General features: G+C 35.1%; 1 protein-coding gene across 3 annotated transcripts in view; it reads right to left on the bottom strand.

The window, feature by feature from the left end:
• SAMSN1 (SAM domain, SH3 domain and nuclear localization signals 1) overlaps positions 1 to 19,263 on the bottom strand; it is a 139,511-nt gene that overhangs the window by 10,284 nt on the left and 109,964 nt on the right. For all 3 annotated transcript variants that reach the window (XM_043593838.1, XM_043593839.1, XM_043593841.1), the window contains 6 exons: positions 17,626 to 17,697; positions 14,075 to 14,224; positions 9,796 to 9,925; positions 7,112 to 7,263; positions 3,787 to 3,993; positions 1,711 to 1,861 (listed from right to left, as the gene is read on the bottom strand). In XM_043593838.1, coding sequence (XP_043449773.1) covers positions 1,711 to 1,861; positions 3,787 to 3,993; positions 7,112 to 7,263; positions 9,796 to 9,925; positions 14,075 to 14,224; positions 17,626 to 17,697 — 862 coding nt within the window. The remainder of the gene's footprint in view (positions 1 to 1,710; positions 1,862 to 3,786; positions 3,994 to 7,111; positions 7,264 to 9,795; positions 9,926 to 14,074; positions 14,225 to 17,625; positions 17,698 to 19,263) is intronic.

The raw sequence follows: 19,263 nt of genomic DNA, 5'->3' as shown, positions 1-19,263 counted from the left end.
ACAAAATACCCACATGGATAGTATTATAGAAGAAAAGTAATGTATTTACAAGTGTTCAAAAAATGCTCTCCTTCCTCGCTCTACTTCGACATCAAATTATTTGGGAGGGTATTGACAACGATACCGAACATTCTCATTTACAAGAAATCTACAGAATCTCTTTTGTAGCCTGTTATTTAGTGAGAATCATGTTTTGAAATGATAAGGGTGAAATAAACTGCCTCATTTACTGAAAGATACTGCTACATCAGTTGACACTGATCAGTTTTGTTTTGTCTTGTACTATTGAGTAAATTGGCTCCTTTCTTAAGGCTGAACTTTGTCTGCCTCTGTGACCCCATCTCCCTCTCCTAGTCTCCACAACTTCAAAGAATGCGTGTAAACACATAGGCCTAAGATTAAATAAATTCTGCAGGTGCCAAATTAGTCTTACATGTGAAAGCTCTTTGAAAAGAATTAAGCTCTATGCAAACTCAAGAGAACTGAAATACAGTTTCCAAAAGAGTACATTTATTCCTACTAGATAAAGGGCCAGTGTGGAAACACCTACTGTGCCCGTTTTGGAGCAGAGGAGGTCTAGGATATAGGCAAACGTACTGAGAGACACTCAGGAGGCCTGGGTCCTAAATACAACTTTCCTCCTTGCTCTCCATCTGGGCTGTTATTTGTGGAAAGTATAGTAGCATCACATACACTGGTCCTGGCTCTCCAATTCGCTACGTGTGTGAACTTGGACAAGTTACTCATCTTCTCAGTTTCTCGTTATAAATATAGGGATAGTACTATCGAACTCAAAGAAATGTGGAGTGCATGGAAGAAGATAATAAATGTAACGATCTTGGATCAAGTTTTCCTCAGAATATACATTCAAAAAAAGTAGCTAATGATCATGATTCATATCATTTTTGAAAGAGAACAGTTGAATTAGACGGTGTAAGTTCTTTTTCATCTTTAAAAGTCGACACCTTCCTCTTTTCTTCCTAATAAAATATTCCTTGTGGAGTTTGGCATGTTCTGAGCTCAGGGTTTCAGAAGGCTGAGCAGATTTAGAAAGACGAGTGTTCAGATTGGGCAACTGTAAAAACAAAAGCTATCCTATCTTTACAAACCCAGTCGGTAAGTGAATGTGCATGAATTACTCCATCTCCAGTTTATATGTTACAAATACAGAGAACCATCTCAGATAATAAAAGTGAGTGCTGAATATTTTTGCAAGCTATTATAACATTTTGAAGGAATACTATAAACACATACAAGATGTGACTATATGGTAATGAAATGAATTTTCCTGTGTGGCGCGAAAGCTCATTAGCTTAGAGCCTTGTTCTGTGCTGTTCTGCAGAAGTTGCATATGACATTTCTCACTAATGGCTCATGCTGTCACTAAATATTTGTCTCGAACTCCCTCAGTCTTTGGGAATGCAGACATCCACTTGTGTGTAAATTAATAGCTCTGCAGAATCTAAATGAGATGCCCGGAAAAGTCCTTTTCATTTGCTGAGTCCAATAAGGAAAAAAAAAGTCCTTTTCCTAATTATAGACTTGACCAGAGTTGTTGTTTCCAAATAGATAAGAAAATACTTATTCTATGGGAAAGGATGCTTTGTATGATTCTCAGTAAATAAAACTGGGGCTTTGTTTTTAATAATTCTACTCTTTACATTGAAATGTGATTTTCAGCAAAGGAGAAAAGTAGGTGTGTACACTTACTTTCTTCATCAAGGAGATTTTCAGCAGCTGATAGTAACCTCATCCTGTCTTCTGGGTTTTTAATGTTTAATTCAATGAGATGACTCTCTTTTATATCCTTTAAATCTTCTAGGGTCTCATAACCGTTGAGTAACAGTGTTGAGGTATATTCCTATGAGGGAGAAAAAATATGTATAGTATAAACTAGCCAGATTCAAATATTTTATTTTTAGTTCTCTTTAGATTTAAGGAAAGTGTAGAAATGCATATGGAAACCAAAGGCACTGATAGGACTTTTGTGTAACTTTATTTAACTTGTACTAGTTTTCCACATCTGAACTCTAGGGCATTTAGAAGAGTATGTTGGATAATTCTCACCTTCTGGAAGGACAAATGTAAAGAAGAAATAATTACCTTAAGCTGTGCAGCGCTAAATCATGGATCAATTAAATAGCTGGATCATTCATCCCATTTGGCACTTTTTCACTTCTCAGATAGCTCAATTGACAAAGCTAGGGTGTCCTTATGTCTATCAATAAAATGCCTCTGGAAGAGTAATTATAGTAATATTTCTGAATCTCCATCTCTCCTTGTTTGCTTGCTTGCAAAAATATTTGCCCTCACTAACTTCTTGGGGTAGTTTGAAAAGTGAATATGAAACAGGCACAATTCTTTACAAAAAAAAAATACCTAGCATTTTGTGAAATCATTATATAAACCGAAGGAACTCCAGACTTTCTATTTAATTAAAAGCTTTTATTAAGCATAAAAGCATTGTGGTTGGGAAAAGTATTGTTTCCTTTTCTCAGCATGTATATTTTTGTCCATCATTTGCATCAATATATATTAGTTTAAAATTCATAGGCTTCTGATTTCTGAGTCTGTATGTTATTTATGTAACCTCTGTTCTCTCTAACGGAATAAAAATGCAAAGTGAAGTTGCTTTACAACTTCCTCAAAACTTCCTTCCATTTTACTTGATCACAATTTCAATATCCTTATTTTGGTTACTAAAACTGAATAAGAGGAGGTATAAAAGTTTTAAGCAATTGGAAAGAACTACCAGCCCCTTTTTACAAAAGAAAGAAAAAGAAAGAAAAAGTATCACTTCTTTTTAAAAAATAATGTCTCCTAGATGGAGTACTAAGTTAGAACAGAGAAACCAAAATTCCCATTCTGACTTATGTCTGATTGTGGGTTCTTGAGTAAGTTATTTCACTTCCCCAGACCTGGGTTTTCTCATAGGTCACAGGGCAAACAAAAAGAAGAAGCAGGGTTTAAACTTGTACTTCATCCAAGCAGTGCCCCATTTGAGGGGCACCCATCGTAATGTAGGAAGGCCGAGGTAGTTTGTCTACAGACAGGAGTATAACTAGATAATTCAAGAGAAATAATTAAGGAAAGTTTAATTGGCTATTGCCTTGATGAATCTTGAAAATTATCAAAGTACTGCTGCATTAATTTTAGAAATGGATTGCAAAACAGTAAATTGAGTGAGGCTAGGTAAATTGTATGTACACACCATTGAACAAGGTAGATATTTCATAGAAATTTTGCTAATATAACAAGAAAATAATTGGATTATAAATATAAACAACACAGTTTCCTTAACACAATCATCATGGGGGTTTAATGATCACTATTTCCTAACAAATTGCTTTTGGAACAATTATATTTATTTGTCTTCTCTTGACTTGCTTTTGATCTCTTCCCTATGGAAAATGCAATTTTCTTTTCATTTTTCCTTTCAATTCTCTGGATTTTTACCTTTACTCTTCATACTCCATCATTCTCATTTACATGTTTTCTCTGGGCCTTTTATTCTCCAAGGTATTTTCATTTTTCACTGCACTTTCTCAACATTAATCTCTACTGTCACTGCTAAGTACCATTAGAGTTTAGTCCAAGGGATGTTATATCAAGACCTGTCCTTGCATAATAAAAGTAATAAAGGAGAAATAAGAACTCTTCTTGGAAAACAGATTTCCCTTTGCTGTAAGTCATATATTTTTTTAACACTATACAAACACTGATCCAGTCTCCTCATTTATTCCATCCAGATGCCACCAGAATCAAACAGGCCACAAGTTTGCTAACCTGAAGGTCAATCCTCTGTAAGAACTCCTGCAGAGTCTTGGGTTTTTCCTTTCCACTCCTTCGGTGTGCCTTTATTTTCTTGGGGGCTGCTTCCTCTTCTGAGATGACATCCACATAAATAAATTTGAAGTTTCCCACTTTATTGTTCAGCATTCCTGTCCACATCCCCATTGGTGTTTTGCAGATAATGTCTATTATGTCTCCTTTCTAAAGACAAAGAAATATACCAATCAGTTTTCAGAGAACTCTGGTGCTATAACAATTGGTAGAAAGAATAGAATCATAGAAAACTAGAATAATGAGGGAATATGCTAAGGGGGGGGGTTACTGATAACAGAAATAAATCTAAGAGAAAAATTCTTCTAAAAGTTCAAGGGAACTATTTGCTAGTAATAATGAAGAAAATTTCAACCAACTTGAAAAAAGCTCTTACATACATTTGATGATATCTTTATGTTTTTGGTATATCAATTTATGAACTTAAAATTGTAGAGCACAATGGAATTTAGAAATACTTTTGCATATACTGAGTCATTTTATGCCCATGATACATTTCTTAGGTACATATACAAGGTTTCATTATTACTCTAAATATTAGAGAAAAGAAATGCAAACATTAAATTAAATTTTGAAAATCATGGCAGTTGTCTGAATTCAAATGACAGAACCAGAACTCAAGTCTAAGTCGTCTGAACTCAAAAATGATGCTCTTTTCATTCATCTTGTCAAAGCAATAGATATGTAACAAAGCTCAAGCCATGATTCCTGGAGGAGCTCCCAAATAAGGAAGGGGAAAAAAAAAGAAGTGTGTATCTCAGTCCATGCTTCTAGTTCATCTGAAAATTTTACCTACAGTATAAAATAAACCATCTAAGTGTAGCATTCATCTAAAATAAGGAAACTGTTAAGAACTTTGTATATACCAACTATGTAAGAAAAGTATGTGTGCACTATGGATAAATTATGCTACTTAATTATTTTAAAGAAGACAATACTTAGATTTAGTTCCACACCAAAGTTGGATTGATGTATGACTGAGCACATAAGCATGGACAAACCAATTGGTCTTTTTCTTTATTCACATCTGAGACTCTAATTGGTTATAGGCTGCCAGTTATTGGCAAGAGTAGAAAACACACAGGGGTACTTCTTTATAAGGAAAATTGATTTCTATGCAAATACAGTGCCTACATTTAAAAGTCATAGCTACTCCTTTGAGACTTATAAGTTTCTACCCCAGAGAGGACATTATAGATTTGATATTTTTACCATTTTAGGGGTCTACCCTCAAGCAAAGCATTAAGTCTGCTACTAAAAATACTTTTTTACTAATGCTCTATGAATGTGTATTCTATCTAAAACACAAATTGTATTTTTAATAGTGGGATTCAATGTGATCAAAAGATCTGATCTTTCTGATTTGTGATCATCTGCTTGTTTGACCCTATCAGCTTTTCATCTCGTTCTTCCTGCCTCTAACTATGGGGAATCAAATCCTGGGCTTGATAGGATCAGCTAAGCAGACCTAGAAAATCCCCAGAAGTTCTAAGGGAAGTTGCTAAGCATGGGAGCTCTCTGCTGCATCCTTCCTATTATCCTTTAAACTCATAAAAAGTATACATTCCAGGAAAGCCCATAGGTCACCAAGCAAAGACCCAATTTCATTGTGGATAAGACCCCTGATATAAACAATAGCATTCAATCCCCAGTGGTAACTGTGGGATTTTTATTGTGTCCTACAAGAGCTCTACAAATATCACCTTAGGCAGGACAAGTGGTGATGCACTGGTATAGCATTGTAGGGAAGGCAAAAAGCTTTCCTGAGTCAAATGGGTTCAATTTATTCCCTTATACAGTCCTTCCCCAACTATGGTTACTAGGCTACAAGCATTCTTCCCCCCAAGTCTTGAACTTAGACTTTGAATTATTTCATTCCAAGGATTGAGGAGCTAACTATGAAGAATAATGTGTTCTTCATTCTCCAGCTGAGCTTACTCTGATTTATTATCCTAAAAGGGATAAAGAGAAAAGCTGAGTGTCTTGAATATTAAATAATAACATCAACACTTCATAACTTATCATAATTACTGGTTAATACTGGCTTGATGTTGGTAGTATAGAAAATTCATCATTTTTGTCCTTTTAGCTATATCTATTTGTGTTGCTAAAAGGAATAATTTAACATGTATAAAATGCTTTGGCACTAAACCTTCTATTTGTACTATTGCAACAGCACCTCCCTTTTAGTGTGAGTAGAACTACAAAAATAATAGATCTCATACCCACAATTATGTTGTATTATATGACACAAGGGACTATGCAGATATAATTAATGTCCCAAATTAGTTAATTTTGTAATTAAAAGAGAGCTTATCTGGATGTTTCCAACTTTATCATATAGAAGCCCCCCAAAATAAAGAGATTTGAAACATGAGTGAGTTTTTCTTCTGAAGGCTTTGAAGGAACAAACTGCCATGTTATAAAGAGGACCATGGCTGGCAGCCTCAAGGGGCTGAGAATGGCTCCCAGACAGTATCCAACAAGAAAGCAGGTACTTCAGTCCTACAACCACAAGCAACTGAATTCTGCCAATAGCCAGTGAGCTTGGAGGAGGACACTAAGCCCCGGGTGAGGACACTTAGGCCCAGCTAACACCTTGATTGCAGCCCAGTGAGACCTTAAGCAGGGAACCCAATGGAGCCATGACCAATGGATGGCCCACAGAACTGTGAGGTAATAATACATGTGTGTTGTTTAAAAAGCCTCTGAGTTTGTGGAAATTTATTACACATCAATGGAAAATACAGATAATAAGAGTAAAAGAGGGAATTCAAGAGATGATATCATTGGGAGAAGGATATATGGTCACTCATAGCAACCAACTTAAGTACTAAATTTGCCCAGCCAAGTCTGGTTCCCAAGGGAGTTGCTCTGCATGGCTCTTGCCAGATATCTCCAACTCTTTTCTCTCGCTCCTTTTACTCCAGCAAGCATCAGGCAGGGCTGGGCACCTCCAGTAACCTGTGAGGCTTTTGGCTTTCAGAAAAATGTAGACAATTTCTTCTCCCCTGACAGGCTTTGATTCTGCAGTATCTATATAACAGCGACATATGTTATGGCCTCAACAGATGGATTCCCTTACCCACCTCTCATGTTTTGTTCAAATTCTTACAACATTAAACCAGTGCTCAGTTCTACTGCTGGGAAGAACACATTTAACCACCCCACCCCCCACACACCCGATTCCCACTGTGCATTTCCTGACACAGATCATACAACCAGCACTAGACAGACCATACAGAATACAGATATGATGTGCACACACCTTGATTTTGAGGGAGTCAGTGTCATAGGGGCTTGGTGTAAAATCAGTATGTACTCTGGCACGGCCACAGAATGGTCCAGAGTATGGGCCATCATCATCAAGTCGAAAACTGTCCCGGTTACTTGTACCATCTGAACAACTTGTGACTCCACCTGATGAAACCAAAGCAGAGGTTAACGGTTCTCCCTGAAGGTTCACAAAATTCTGAACCATCGTCTGGATACAGCTAAGCAAGGACAATGCTGAAACATCAGATGCCAGCCTTTTGAGGGGGTTCTAAGTGATGGATTCTTATTTTTTTTCCTACCTCCCAGTCACTCTCCATTCATGACCTCTGTTCTCTGAGCCATAGCTGAACTTTCTCCAGACAATCTGACTCCTCTTTCCTCAAACACTAACCAAAAACACCCTCTCACTTCAGTCTTTATGATCTGATCTAGTAGCATAGTGTTTTGAGCACTGAACACTTGCTAAAGAGGCAGACAGTATAGGCTTAACTCCCTGTGCAGGCCAGACAATTAATTTTGTACCTGTAAACAAAGATAAAAACCTATAGCAACAGTTTGATCTTTGTATGCTACTGATCACAAATGTTCAAAGAATAAGACCACAAGTTTCCCCATGCTTATCACAATACAGCCGGAATACTCTCCCAAACTTCATATTGTGTACCACAAGCCATTTTGAAGCAACATCTCTAAGCATAAAAGATAATGCTTTTGCTTGTTGTTTGAGTGTGAAGGAAGGAGGATATGTGCCTGTACCCAAGTGGTTCTAAACTTTCTAAACTGGGCTTTTAAAACTGCTCCAAATCCTTGTTCTCTGATCCTTTTCCCTTCTCAGTTGGAAGCTCAGGGAAAAAAGAGAAAACGGATTCCATTTTGGATGCTTGCGAGATGGAGGCTAGAATGGTTCCCAGTGGAAGTAACTCTGTTTGTCCACCACTCTCTGTTGTCACCTCACTTTTTCTTTCAGTATGGCCCTTCAGTGTTCTGTTCAATGATGGAACAGCCCTGGTTTCTCTATGTATTCAAATAATTGTGGCAATATGTAAAGAACCTTAGAGAGGCTCCATATTGTATATGAACTGGTATAAAAGAAAGGTGAGCTGCATGTAATTACAGAAATTAAGCCGCATATTACAACAGCTAAGTGGGCCACTGTTTCCTCACACCCTTCCTTCCATGACCACTTCAGGCCTCGGCTTTAAACGGTATGCTCTAGTTAGTAAAATTCTACCACCATTCAGCATTACAGTTTAGAATTTTAAAACTTCCAGCAGAAATGAATACTAATGAAATCTGAGTTTCATGCATGCAAAAATATATCCTTCAAATGTTTTTGCGTTAGCTTTTTTTTTTCACAAAATAACTGTTGTACAGCCAATAGGAAAATAGAAATATAATTCACAATGTTTGAAACATCTGGTCTTTGTGATCTGTCTTCAAATAAGAGAAAGTTGATTTCAAAGGAAATACAAGATAAATAAACCTTGTGCAACAACAACAACAACAACAATATTTAAAGCCCAGAAGAAATTAGAAGGATGTATAACAGTATACATATAATAAGTTATAAGGCATCCTTCAGTTATCAATAGTTTCATCCAACTATTGTAGTAGATATGTGACTGAAACCTGAATGAATTCCTTCTTAGAAACACATGCTGATTCATTTCTGTCACCTAATTAGTGGTATTCCTTCTATTTAGTATTTACATAGTATTTCAGTCTTTACTCATAATGCTGGATGGAGACCTAAAAAGTAAATGTCAGAATTGATGCGTATGTCCTGCGCTTTTCAGAATACTTCAGGTAAAATGGAAGGAAAAAAATGAGAGAGGACAGGAGAGGGAAGAAAGAAAGAAAGAAAAAAAAGAAAGAAAGAAAGAAGAAAAAAGAAAAGAAAAAAGAAAAAAGAGGGAAGGAAGGAAGAGAAAGAAAGAAAGGGAAGGGGAGAGTGGGAGGAAGGAGAGAAGAAGAAAGAAAGAGGAAAGGAGAAAGGAAGGAAAACAAAAGGAGGAATAAAGAAAAGGAAAAGAAGGAGAAAGAGAGGGAGGGAAGAAGAGATAGAAAACAGGATTTTGTTTTTCTGAATTCTTCAACTCATGTTAGTAATTATGACGCAAGATAATCCTAGTTCTCCCAAGTATACATTTTTTTTATCTTAAGGATGAGGATTTAGTTACCCAACGTGATCTTTTTGAGACATGCCCCTAAGAGCCCTGCCAACTACAAAATTAAGTTTCAAAATAATTCATAATTCTATCTAATATGTTGTGTATCATTTTAAACAATAGCAATTTTATGGATTCATCACATCCTACATTTTCACTATTTCTCTTATGAAGTAGCTGGAACCTTGTTGCTAATGTGATGAGCCCCAAATCTATTGTTGTTTTTCATTTGCAATTTGTTTCCTTTGCATTGTTTTTTGTTTTAATTCTGGTAGTATTAACATCCAATGTTATATCAGTTTCAGGTATACAACATAGTGATTCAACACTTCAGTACATTACACAGAACTCATCATGATAAATGTACTCTTTAATGCCTATCACCTACGTCATCCGTTTCCCCACCCACCTTCCCTCTGGTAACCATCAGTTTGTTCTCTATAGTTAAAATCTGTTTTTAATTAACTTAACTCAGACCTCCCAGTTGTCCCTTATTCTATAGCCTTACTTGATGAACTCCGCCCACTGTAGAGACTATCCATGGAGTCACTGGCTTCGAGGGAGATCTTCTCTGTGTGAGATCCAATCATTGGGTCACTGTTCCGGTACGGGAGGGTATCCTCTCCATCCTCCTCATCCTTCAGAAAAACATCAGAGGTTAAGTGCAGAGAACTGATTTCCTTGGAGATATTCACTGTGTGCATTGATTTAACAAACGAGACATATTTTAGCAATAAAATGCTTAGGAATACATCAGCATAAAATATGAGAGTCATTAATCTTTAGTTCAATTTCTAGCAAAACATATTATACTTGGAAAAATTCTTTAGATGAAACATTCCACATTATGGAATTCAACTGAAATTATAATAGTTCATTTGTAAATTAGGATGAATATCACATCAAGACTCTTTAATCAGAAATGTTAGATTTATTAACATCTATGCTTTATCCATGAAAGCATTTTTATTTCTTCATGTTCTTATCATCTATTTACCACCATTACTAATCCTTTGAGATCTGATATTACAAGTTTAAATTCTGCATAGTTGTTTCATGTCAGTTATTTGCACCCTACCAGATCACTAGATATGAATAAAACATGCACATTTTGCAATTCTAAAGCAAAGCTTATCTGAGAAGCTTTACAAATCTCATACCGTGCTTGCACACCTAGTCAAGTGAAAAGCAAATCCCGCATAAAATTAGGAAAGACAGACAATTTCAAAACAAATTACATCTGCTTGAAAACATCTCAAATGTCTTCCATATTTAGATTTTTGGACAAAACCTATACATTTCTTAATATTCATCAAAATGTAATTCAATATTCCTCATTTATGAGCATTTATAAACATTGATGAAGTTTCAGAATACATATATGCTATGTATTCAGTTTGATTCTCTGCTTTTATCCATTCTTTTATTTACTTGTTCAGTCATTCCCCATATGTTTATAGAATACCTTGTAAGTACCTCTCATGTTTTTTGGAACTAGAGATACCATAGCAAACAAGGTAACAGGGTCCCTGCTCTAATAAAGTACGTTTAGTGTGATGGGCTGTGTGTGTGTGTTGTGTTTGGGGACATGTGTATAAACAAAATGGGCAAGAAAATTGCAGAGAATAGGTGCTATGAAGGAAATAAAACAGTGATATCAGAGGATTAGATACTAAGATTAAGGTTGGGGAAGGATAGCTGATTTAGATGGAGTAGTCTCCAAAGACTTCCTCTATAAGGTAATTTATGTTCTGAAGTTTTGACCTGAATGCTAAGATATAACATATGTGAAGATTTGGAGGCAGTTTTCTAAGAAAAAGGAAAAGCAAGAACAAAATAATTAAATTCAGAATTAGTTTGGGTTATGCACAGGAAGACAAAGCCAATGTAGCTGGAGCTGAGTGAAAGCAGGGACAGTTTTAGGAGATGAGCTTTGAGATGGAGACTGGAACCAGATAAGGGAGAGCTCTATAGACCATGTGTGGTGGTCATGGAAATGTGCCACTCAGATCTTTTGCTGCAGGACCCTTCTTTGCCAACAGCCCAGCTACCGAATCCACCACTATGTCTGCATGGAAGCCATGCTCTCTGCCAATCACTGAAACAATGTGGGTACCATTTGAGCCGATCTGGGAGGATATCAGTCTCCTCTAGTGAAAAACTTTGGTTCAAGGACTGTCTACCAATCTGGCTAAAGCTTTGTTCCTCTCCTTTCACAGGTGTCAAACTTGCACTGTAGTCTGAAAGCTTTCCCTACCCATTTATTCTTTCTCTACTTTATCCTTCACAGACATTTTCCCCAATAATCTTTGGTGTGTCTATTCCTTTCTTAGGCTCTGTTTCTCAGAGCACTGGAATGAACATACCATAGTAAAAGAATGCATTGTGAAAGCATTGTAAAAAAAAAATTAATCAAGGGGAGTGATGTATTCAGAATTCTACTTTTCAGAGGTCTTTCTAGCTTTCATTGGAGAATGGTTTTTATGGAGGAAAGAATGGAAGAAAGACAACCAATTAGGTGATTATTATGGTACTCGAGGCAAGAGGAGTTGTTATTGTTTTTGTTTATTTGTTTGTCTAAAGCAGGAATAGTTTACATGGAGGAATTAGGGGTTTTAGATAATGCTTTGAAGTTTGAACCAAGAGGATGTGCTGATGAATTAGTGTGAAAAATGAGAGAAAGAAGGAGTTTTGAATGATTCTTAGGCTTCTTTCTCCTCTCCTCTCCTCTCCTCTCCTCTCCTTTCCTCTCCTCTCCTCTCCTCTCCTCTCCTTCCCTTCATCTAGAGTTATGGTAGTGTTGTCTATTACTACTAGGAAGACTGCACAAGAAACTTTTTTTTGGTAGAGCATAGAGAATTAATAATCCAGTTTTGGATATATTGAGTTCCAGTATCTATTGTACATTTAAGTGATGATATCAAATTCACAAGTGGTTGTTTAAGCACAACAGATAAGATGTCATAGCTAAAGATATAATTATGAAAAGCAGTCATGACATGGATGAGATCACTTAGGAGGAGAGAGTACATTGAGTAGAGCATCTAGGAACAAGCCTCAGGAAGACTCAATATTTAGAGACAGGAAAAAAAAAGCAAAGCCAAGAAAGGAAACTCTGAGAAAGAAAGAAAGCCAGAAGAACACTCAGTTAGATGAACCAAGAAAAGATGATGTTTAATATATATTGAAATCATCACTTGTCAAATAGAGTTGAAAAGTAATGTAAGAAGAAAGAAAAGTTATCAGTGAATTTGACCACACAGAGGTCAACACTGATTGTGACTACTGTTTTAATGGAGTACTGGGGACAGAAGTCCTATTAAAAGGGGTTAAAAAGAGAATGGACATAAGACATACATATCAATGTAATAGAATTGAGAGTCAGAAATTAACCTCTATATTTATTGCCCATAATTATGGCCATGTATTTATTATCAATTGATTTTCAACAAGGGTGCCAAGAAAATACAATAGGAAAATCATTGTCTTTTTACCAAATTAGTGTTGAGACAACTGGATATACACATGCAAAAGAAGGAAGTTGGACTCCTACTATATTCCATAGAAAAATTAGTAGACCATACACCAAAATTTAAGAACTACAACTATAAACTCTTAGAAGAAAACACAGGAGTAAATCTTTGTAACCTACATTTGTGCTGCAAATGTTACCATCAAAAAAATGAAAATACAATGCACAGAATGGGAGAAAATATATCATACTGCAAGTCATATATCTGATAAGGACCTGTATCCAGAATATATTTTTAAAAACTTTAGTGTCAACAGTAAAAAATAAATAAATAAATAACCCAAGGTGCCTGGGTGGCTCAGCTGGTTAAGCATCTGACACTTGATTTTGACTCAGGTCATAATCTCATGGTTCCTGAGATCAAGGCCCACGTCAAGCTCTGCACTGACAGCATGGAGCCTGCTTGGGATTCTCTCTCTCCCTCTCACTCTCTGTCCCTTCCTTTCTCTCTCTCTCTCACTCTCTCTCAAAAATAGATAAATAAACTTTAAAAAACCCAAATAACCCAATTATAAAGTGGGAAAATATTTGAATAGACATTCCTTTAAAGAAGACATATACAAATGGCTCATAAGAACATGAAAGATTCCCAACATCCTTAGTCATCAGGGAAGTACAAATCAAAGCCATATTGAGATTCCACTTCACACCCATTAGGATGGCTAGCAACAAAAAGACAGTAACAAGTGCTGACAAGCATGTGCAGATATTGGAATGTTCACGCATTACTAGTGGGAGTGTAAAATGATCAGCTGCTTGGGTAAGCAGTTGCTAATTTCTCAAAATATCAGATAGTTACCATATTCCCAAGAGAAATGAAAGAATATCTCCACACGAAAACTCACACACGAATATTTATAGCAGCATTATTTACAATGGCCAGAAAGTGGAAACAACCCAAATATCTATCAACTGATGAAAGGAAAAATAAAATCTAGTTTACCTATAAAATGGAACCTTAGTTGGCAATAAAAATAAATGAAGCACTGATGTTTGTTACAACATATGACATACTGTTCTTCATGTACTATATGTGTGATCTTTCCAAGTGTCTGTTTCTTCTATTAAAATAGGAGTAATAATGTTGTTGCTGTTGTTTTCCATCCAACTTCTGGGAAAAATTATTGAGGGAGAAAACAGATGTTTGAAGTCCTCCCTAAAACATCAAGTAATTCTATGTCTATAAGAAGAATCTTTGACTATTTTAAGAAAAAGTTTAACAGAAAAATACACATGATTAACAGAGGGTGCTTACCTTTTCCTCAGAAAGGGCTTTGATGTATTTTTTACCCACTTTTTTCTTCATTGTCCAGGAAATAGCTCTCATTTTTTTCCCTAAACCTCCTCCATTATTTGAAGTTTTATTTTGTTCTCCATTTTCATTTATGGATTCCCCTTCATACACCTAGTTAGGATTGTTTACAAAAGATAGAATAAAAATCATATGACTTCACTCATATGAGGACTTTAAGAGACGAAACAGATGAACATAAGGGAAGGGAGACAAAAATAATATAAAAACAGGGAGGGGGACAAAACAGAAGAGAGTCATAAATATGGAGAACAAACTGAGGGTTATAGGAGGGGTTGTGGGAGGGGGAATGGGCTAAATGGGTAAGGGGCATTAAGGAATCTACTCCTGAAATCATTGTTGCACTATATGCTAACTAATTTGGGCATAAATTTTAAAAAAATAAAAAATAAAAGATGGAATAATAAAGCAATAAAAATCATTTATTTGAAAACATTATTAGAGGGAAGATTCCAAATTTGTGAACTTCATATACATCGTATACCGCAGCTTCCAAAGTTTCAATCTGGACATAAAACATATTTTTAAAGTTGTCCAAGCCTGGTTACATGTGTTATGAATTCAGAAAATCAAACTTCTGATGTCGAAGGACCTGAGCTTCACATCTAAATTTTTTTAAAGAATTTAGCTATTCTTTAAATACCTGTACAGTAGAGCCACTTTAGTTTTACCCATTTTGAGATGCCAAAAATAGAATTAAATGCCAGGAATAATGAGTGGCTAAGTCTACAGAGATGGGAGATACTTTATTGGAGGCTTTAGAAAGGTTATAGTGGGCCTTAAAATATCCTCTTGATCCTTATAGAAATAGAAATGGTCATCTCTTAAAAAGGTTTGGAATTAAGTAAATCCACTGAGAAAGTGCATTTTTTTTAACTTTCAGGTAAGTATCCCATACATATTTCCCACATTGTCAAGCAATAGTAAATATGAACTTCGTCCAGCCATTGGTACAAAAATCTTCAAGTAGTTAACATGTAATTTATTCTTCTAAGTATTTAACATTACCTGATAATATATTTGTTTCTTTGATTGATTATTGCCTGCATCTCCCACTACGAGATAGGCTCCATGAGACTAGAGATTTTGTATTTCTTACTTATTCTCAATGTCTAGAATACTTCCAGGAACTGACAATATTTTTTGAATAAGTTAAACTTCTCATGTAGAACTTTGGAGTGACTTTTTTTTCTTGAAGGACATACTTGGGTTATATATCCTTAATATTTCAGATTGGCAAGAAAAGACCCTTTAAGGTCATCTAAGCATTGCCCACCATTCTCAGTGGATGGACAGCCAGATATTTCTTGCATATACAGAAATCGGGGAAACTTCCCTTTAGTGAACATGAATATTTTAATATGAAGGTTTAACCACAAAATTAACATCATTATTAATAAATATTATGTTTTGCTTCGTATCTTACCCCAAATTGCCTGTGATAAATATGAATGGACAGCCAATTTAAGTACTTATTGAACTTTATTAATTTCTACATTCAAGGTTATAAAGGCAAAGAGTTTTTGCTTAATCCAAAAGCCCTGAATAAAATATAACTTGGAAACACTTTAAATTTTTAAAGTTAGCCCTTTTCTTCTCTCTTCTCCCTATGTAAACTCTACCTTCTTTGTAAAATTACAAACTTAAAAAATAATAATAATTAAATAAATAAGAAAGTATATTTTTTATTACCACCAGTGTTAAATTACCATTGCCTAAGCATCAAAAAAGTATCACAAATATTTGTAATTTTAGGTTTTCCTATCATTCTTTACAGAAGTTTCGAAGAAACTACCTCAGCATATTTTAAACTTGCACATTTTTCTATACTGTTCTCTTTCATAGCCTGGATTATAACTTTATTAGGTATTTATTTACAATTGTTGTTGCTTTTCTAAGATCTGTCTCTCCCTCTAGACTTTAGGCTTCATGTATTAGGGATCTTCATCGGTTATTGCAGTAGTAATTTCTGAGTGCCTACTGGAAACCCTGTCATAGAGTAGGTGTTAATAAACACTTGTTAAATGAATGAATGCTGAATTGCTGAAAAATGTGTGAACTACTTTTTCAGGTTCACTAAATTCTTTCACAAGTTACTAAGTCACCATTCCTAATCAAAGAACCTGAATGAGCCTAAACTACTTTTACAGGTTAACTCTAGAATTATAAAGTAAATAGTAGTAGAATATATCTATGTGTGGTTATGGAAAGTTGAAAGTGTATATAAGATTATAATTGTAAATGAAATATACGCTTTCTCACATAGGTCTGTGTATATAAATATATATATATATATACGGATAAAAGATGATATATGTAATATACATATGTATAAAAGGGGATATATGACCCACGTGCATATATGTATACTAATGGATATATTTAGAAAGTAATAATAGATGCCATTCTATTTTAATTTCTTTTGTTTAGAATTTCCATTACTGAAATAAAATTATTTAAAAATATTATAGATATATACACATAAGAACCTGAAAAGTATGTTGAGAAATTAGATATGATAAATGGAAAAATTCCTTACAAAAAACAAAAAGTAAGCATACAATAATGACAATGAGTAACTAAGAAATAGGTAAGCTCCAAAACCTACTGATCTAAAATGTATCACATGTGGAGTGGTTGAATCACGTTCAATGATAAACATGTATTCTTAATTTTCTCAATATATATCCTCCTTTTTATCAATTTATTAGTTGTTTTACCTTTCATTAATCACTTATCACAGTTGACCTTTCGTTTGTGAGATAGTATAACAGAATGGCAAACTTGAAGTCAGACAAGAAGTTGACTTCTGTCTTTGTCATTTATTAACTGTGTAATTTAGAAGTAATTTTCCTCAATGAAATGTCTTTCTTCAATGGTAAAATAGTAATGTTAATAGTTCCTACATTATAAGTAGGCAAAGTGTTTAGTGTTCAATTAAATGTAGATATTATTAGAACTATTACTATTATTATTATTTACACTTAATTTTATGGGAAGCTTTTCTCGTGCTACATCTAAAGTGTTCATGATTTGCAAACGTGTATGTAATGGTCACCTATGAGACATTTAAATGCATATGGTGGAAATGTGAGTACAACTGAACAACTGTATGCTCTCCTTGACAAACTTGCAACTAAGCCATTTAATTATGCGATTAAATTAAAGCAATTACAATTACATAAAATTTATGCATTGTTTTATTGTGGAAATGCTCAGAAAATTTGGGAATATCTGTATTACTTTACATTGTAACTCTCTTCATAAGTTCATGTTCTGCTTTTCCTAATATGTTAGGTTTCTTAGATAGCTGTTGACTTTTAACACCCAGCATGGTATTAAGTACTAAATTGTTTGTTCATTTATCATAAAAATATTGGCAGGACTGTGATTTTCAAATACACTTATTTTTCTTACTGTACTTTGCAAAAGTGATATTGGCTTCATAATTTTTCATAATGTGTTTGCTTAACAATTATAACAAAAATACTAACCTCAATTGAATCATCTGGTTTTGAAATGGAATGATTCCGAAAACGATCGAAATTCCCAAAACTGCTGCTGCGCTATAAAATAGGAAAGAGAAAGGAAAGGGCATTTAGGATTTGTGACTTTCGCTGATAAAATTGCTAAATATATTAGATTATGGTTCAATAAGTGTCAGTATAGTGCAATGATCGGATTAAAAAAACTTTCTCTCTGGAATATCTAAAGGCACTGAAGGTATAACTATTATTAATATTATAATATTTACGGTTGATTAAATGCCTTCATATGTTTTATGCCATAGTGTTAAGCACCTTGGAGAAAATCTATTAAATTATTTTCAATTGATAGTGTTACTTCTGCTCTTGGGAATGGCAGCTGAAGAATCTAAAAATTCTAAGCTGAGACTTCTTGAAGTGAGTCAACCACAAACTTATTTCCATGAGGGAATGGCAAGAATTGAGAATTAACCAACTAATAAATATATAACAACTAAACAAACAAACACAGACATCTAAGTAGATCCATCAGAATGCCTCATAAAGATCCTATTTGTCAAAAAGCCAAAACTGAACACAAATACATTTATCACTGATAACTTGATCACTTGAGACTCTCCACTTGGTGTCAGAAAGAGAAGGCATACACAGAGACCTGTTCATAAATTGAGAGCAGCGTTTAGGCGTACACAGTCTAAGGCTGGGAGTAAAACAGACTTTGTCCACATTTAACATGGAATAAAATGAGACCTCTGGGGAAATTTCATTCACTGGTTTTGACAAAAAGCTCAACATGTTAATAGAAGACTTGTTCCCTTGGATACTTTTTGCCTACAAAACTAAATTTTTATTCTCATGTATGTAACTCATTCTAGGCAGGTAATTATAAATAATCCCTGATATGTTACAAAGTAAATTATTATCCTAAATACATGTTCAACAATCTTTAGGGTCATTGAGTCAAAACACTGATGTGTCTTTACTGCCTGTTTACTTTTATCCATTGTTTGGAATGGTGGCTATCTGATATTATGCCCTTTATGTACCAATAAATCCTCAGAATATGTTCTATACAGAGAACTTAACTTCATTCCAATCTTATGATATTTTCAAAACAAGCTGGTGGTATTGCAAAGCAACCTGGTGATTTGAAAAGTTAACAATGGGTGTCTGTAATTGATAAAACCTTGTATTGTCTTTTCAGAAGTCACAGCCCAGATTAGTTCAAGTCAGTTTCAAAGGCTCTTCATTCTTCCACGCACTCTTAGACTTATGTTTCCCCACCAGCTATCTTTGAAACTCCCTGTTTCCCTTTTAAATGAGCTGAAAATAAAAAGATCCTGACGTGTGACAAGGGGTTAGCTTGATAGACAGTGTGATACATAATACCGCTCGGAGGATGCTGGCTGTGTTAGACACAATTAACGCCTTTTGCTGACTCGCCACCCCTGCTGAACCAGCCCTTCGGCTTGTGGAAAGAAGAGAGAAAGACAAGGGCTGAGACTGAGAACCACACTGGAAAATACGAAGTCTTCTCATGCAGGGCTGACTAACCTAGAATGACTTCCCGAACATTAATCACTTCAACCTGCCTAGTAGGCATTTCCATGAGGCTATCACCGCCCAGAGATCACGAAAGGGAATTGA

The sequence above is a fragment of the Prionailurus bengalensis genome, chromosome C2 (genome assembly GCF_016509475.1).
Source record: "Prionailurus bengalensis isolate Pbe53 chromosome C2, Fcat_Pben_1.1_paternal_pri, whole genome shotgun sequence".
Classification (NCBI taxonomy): Eukaryota; Metazoa; Chordata; class Mammalia; order Carnivora; family Felidae; genus Prionailurus; species Prionailurus bengalensis.
The sequence above is the reverse complement of the archived record's forward strand: the minus strand, read 5'-3'. Positions and strand labels throughout refer to the sequence as shown.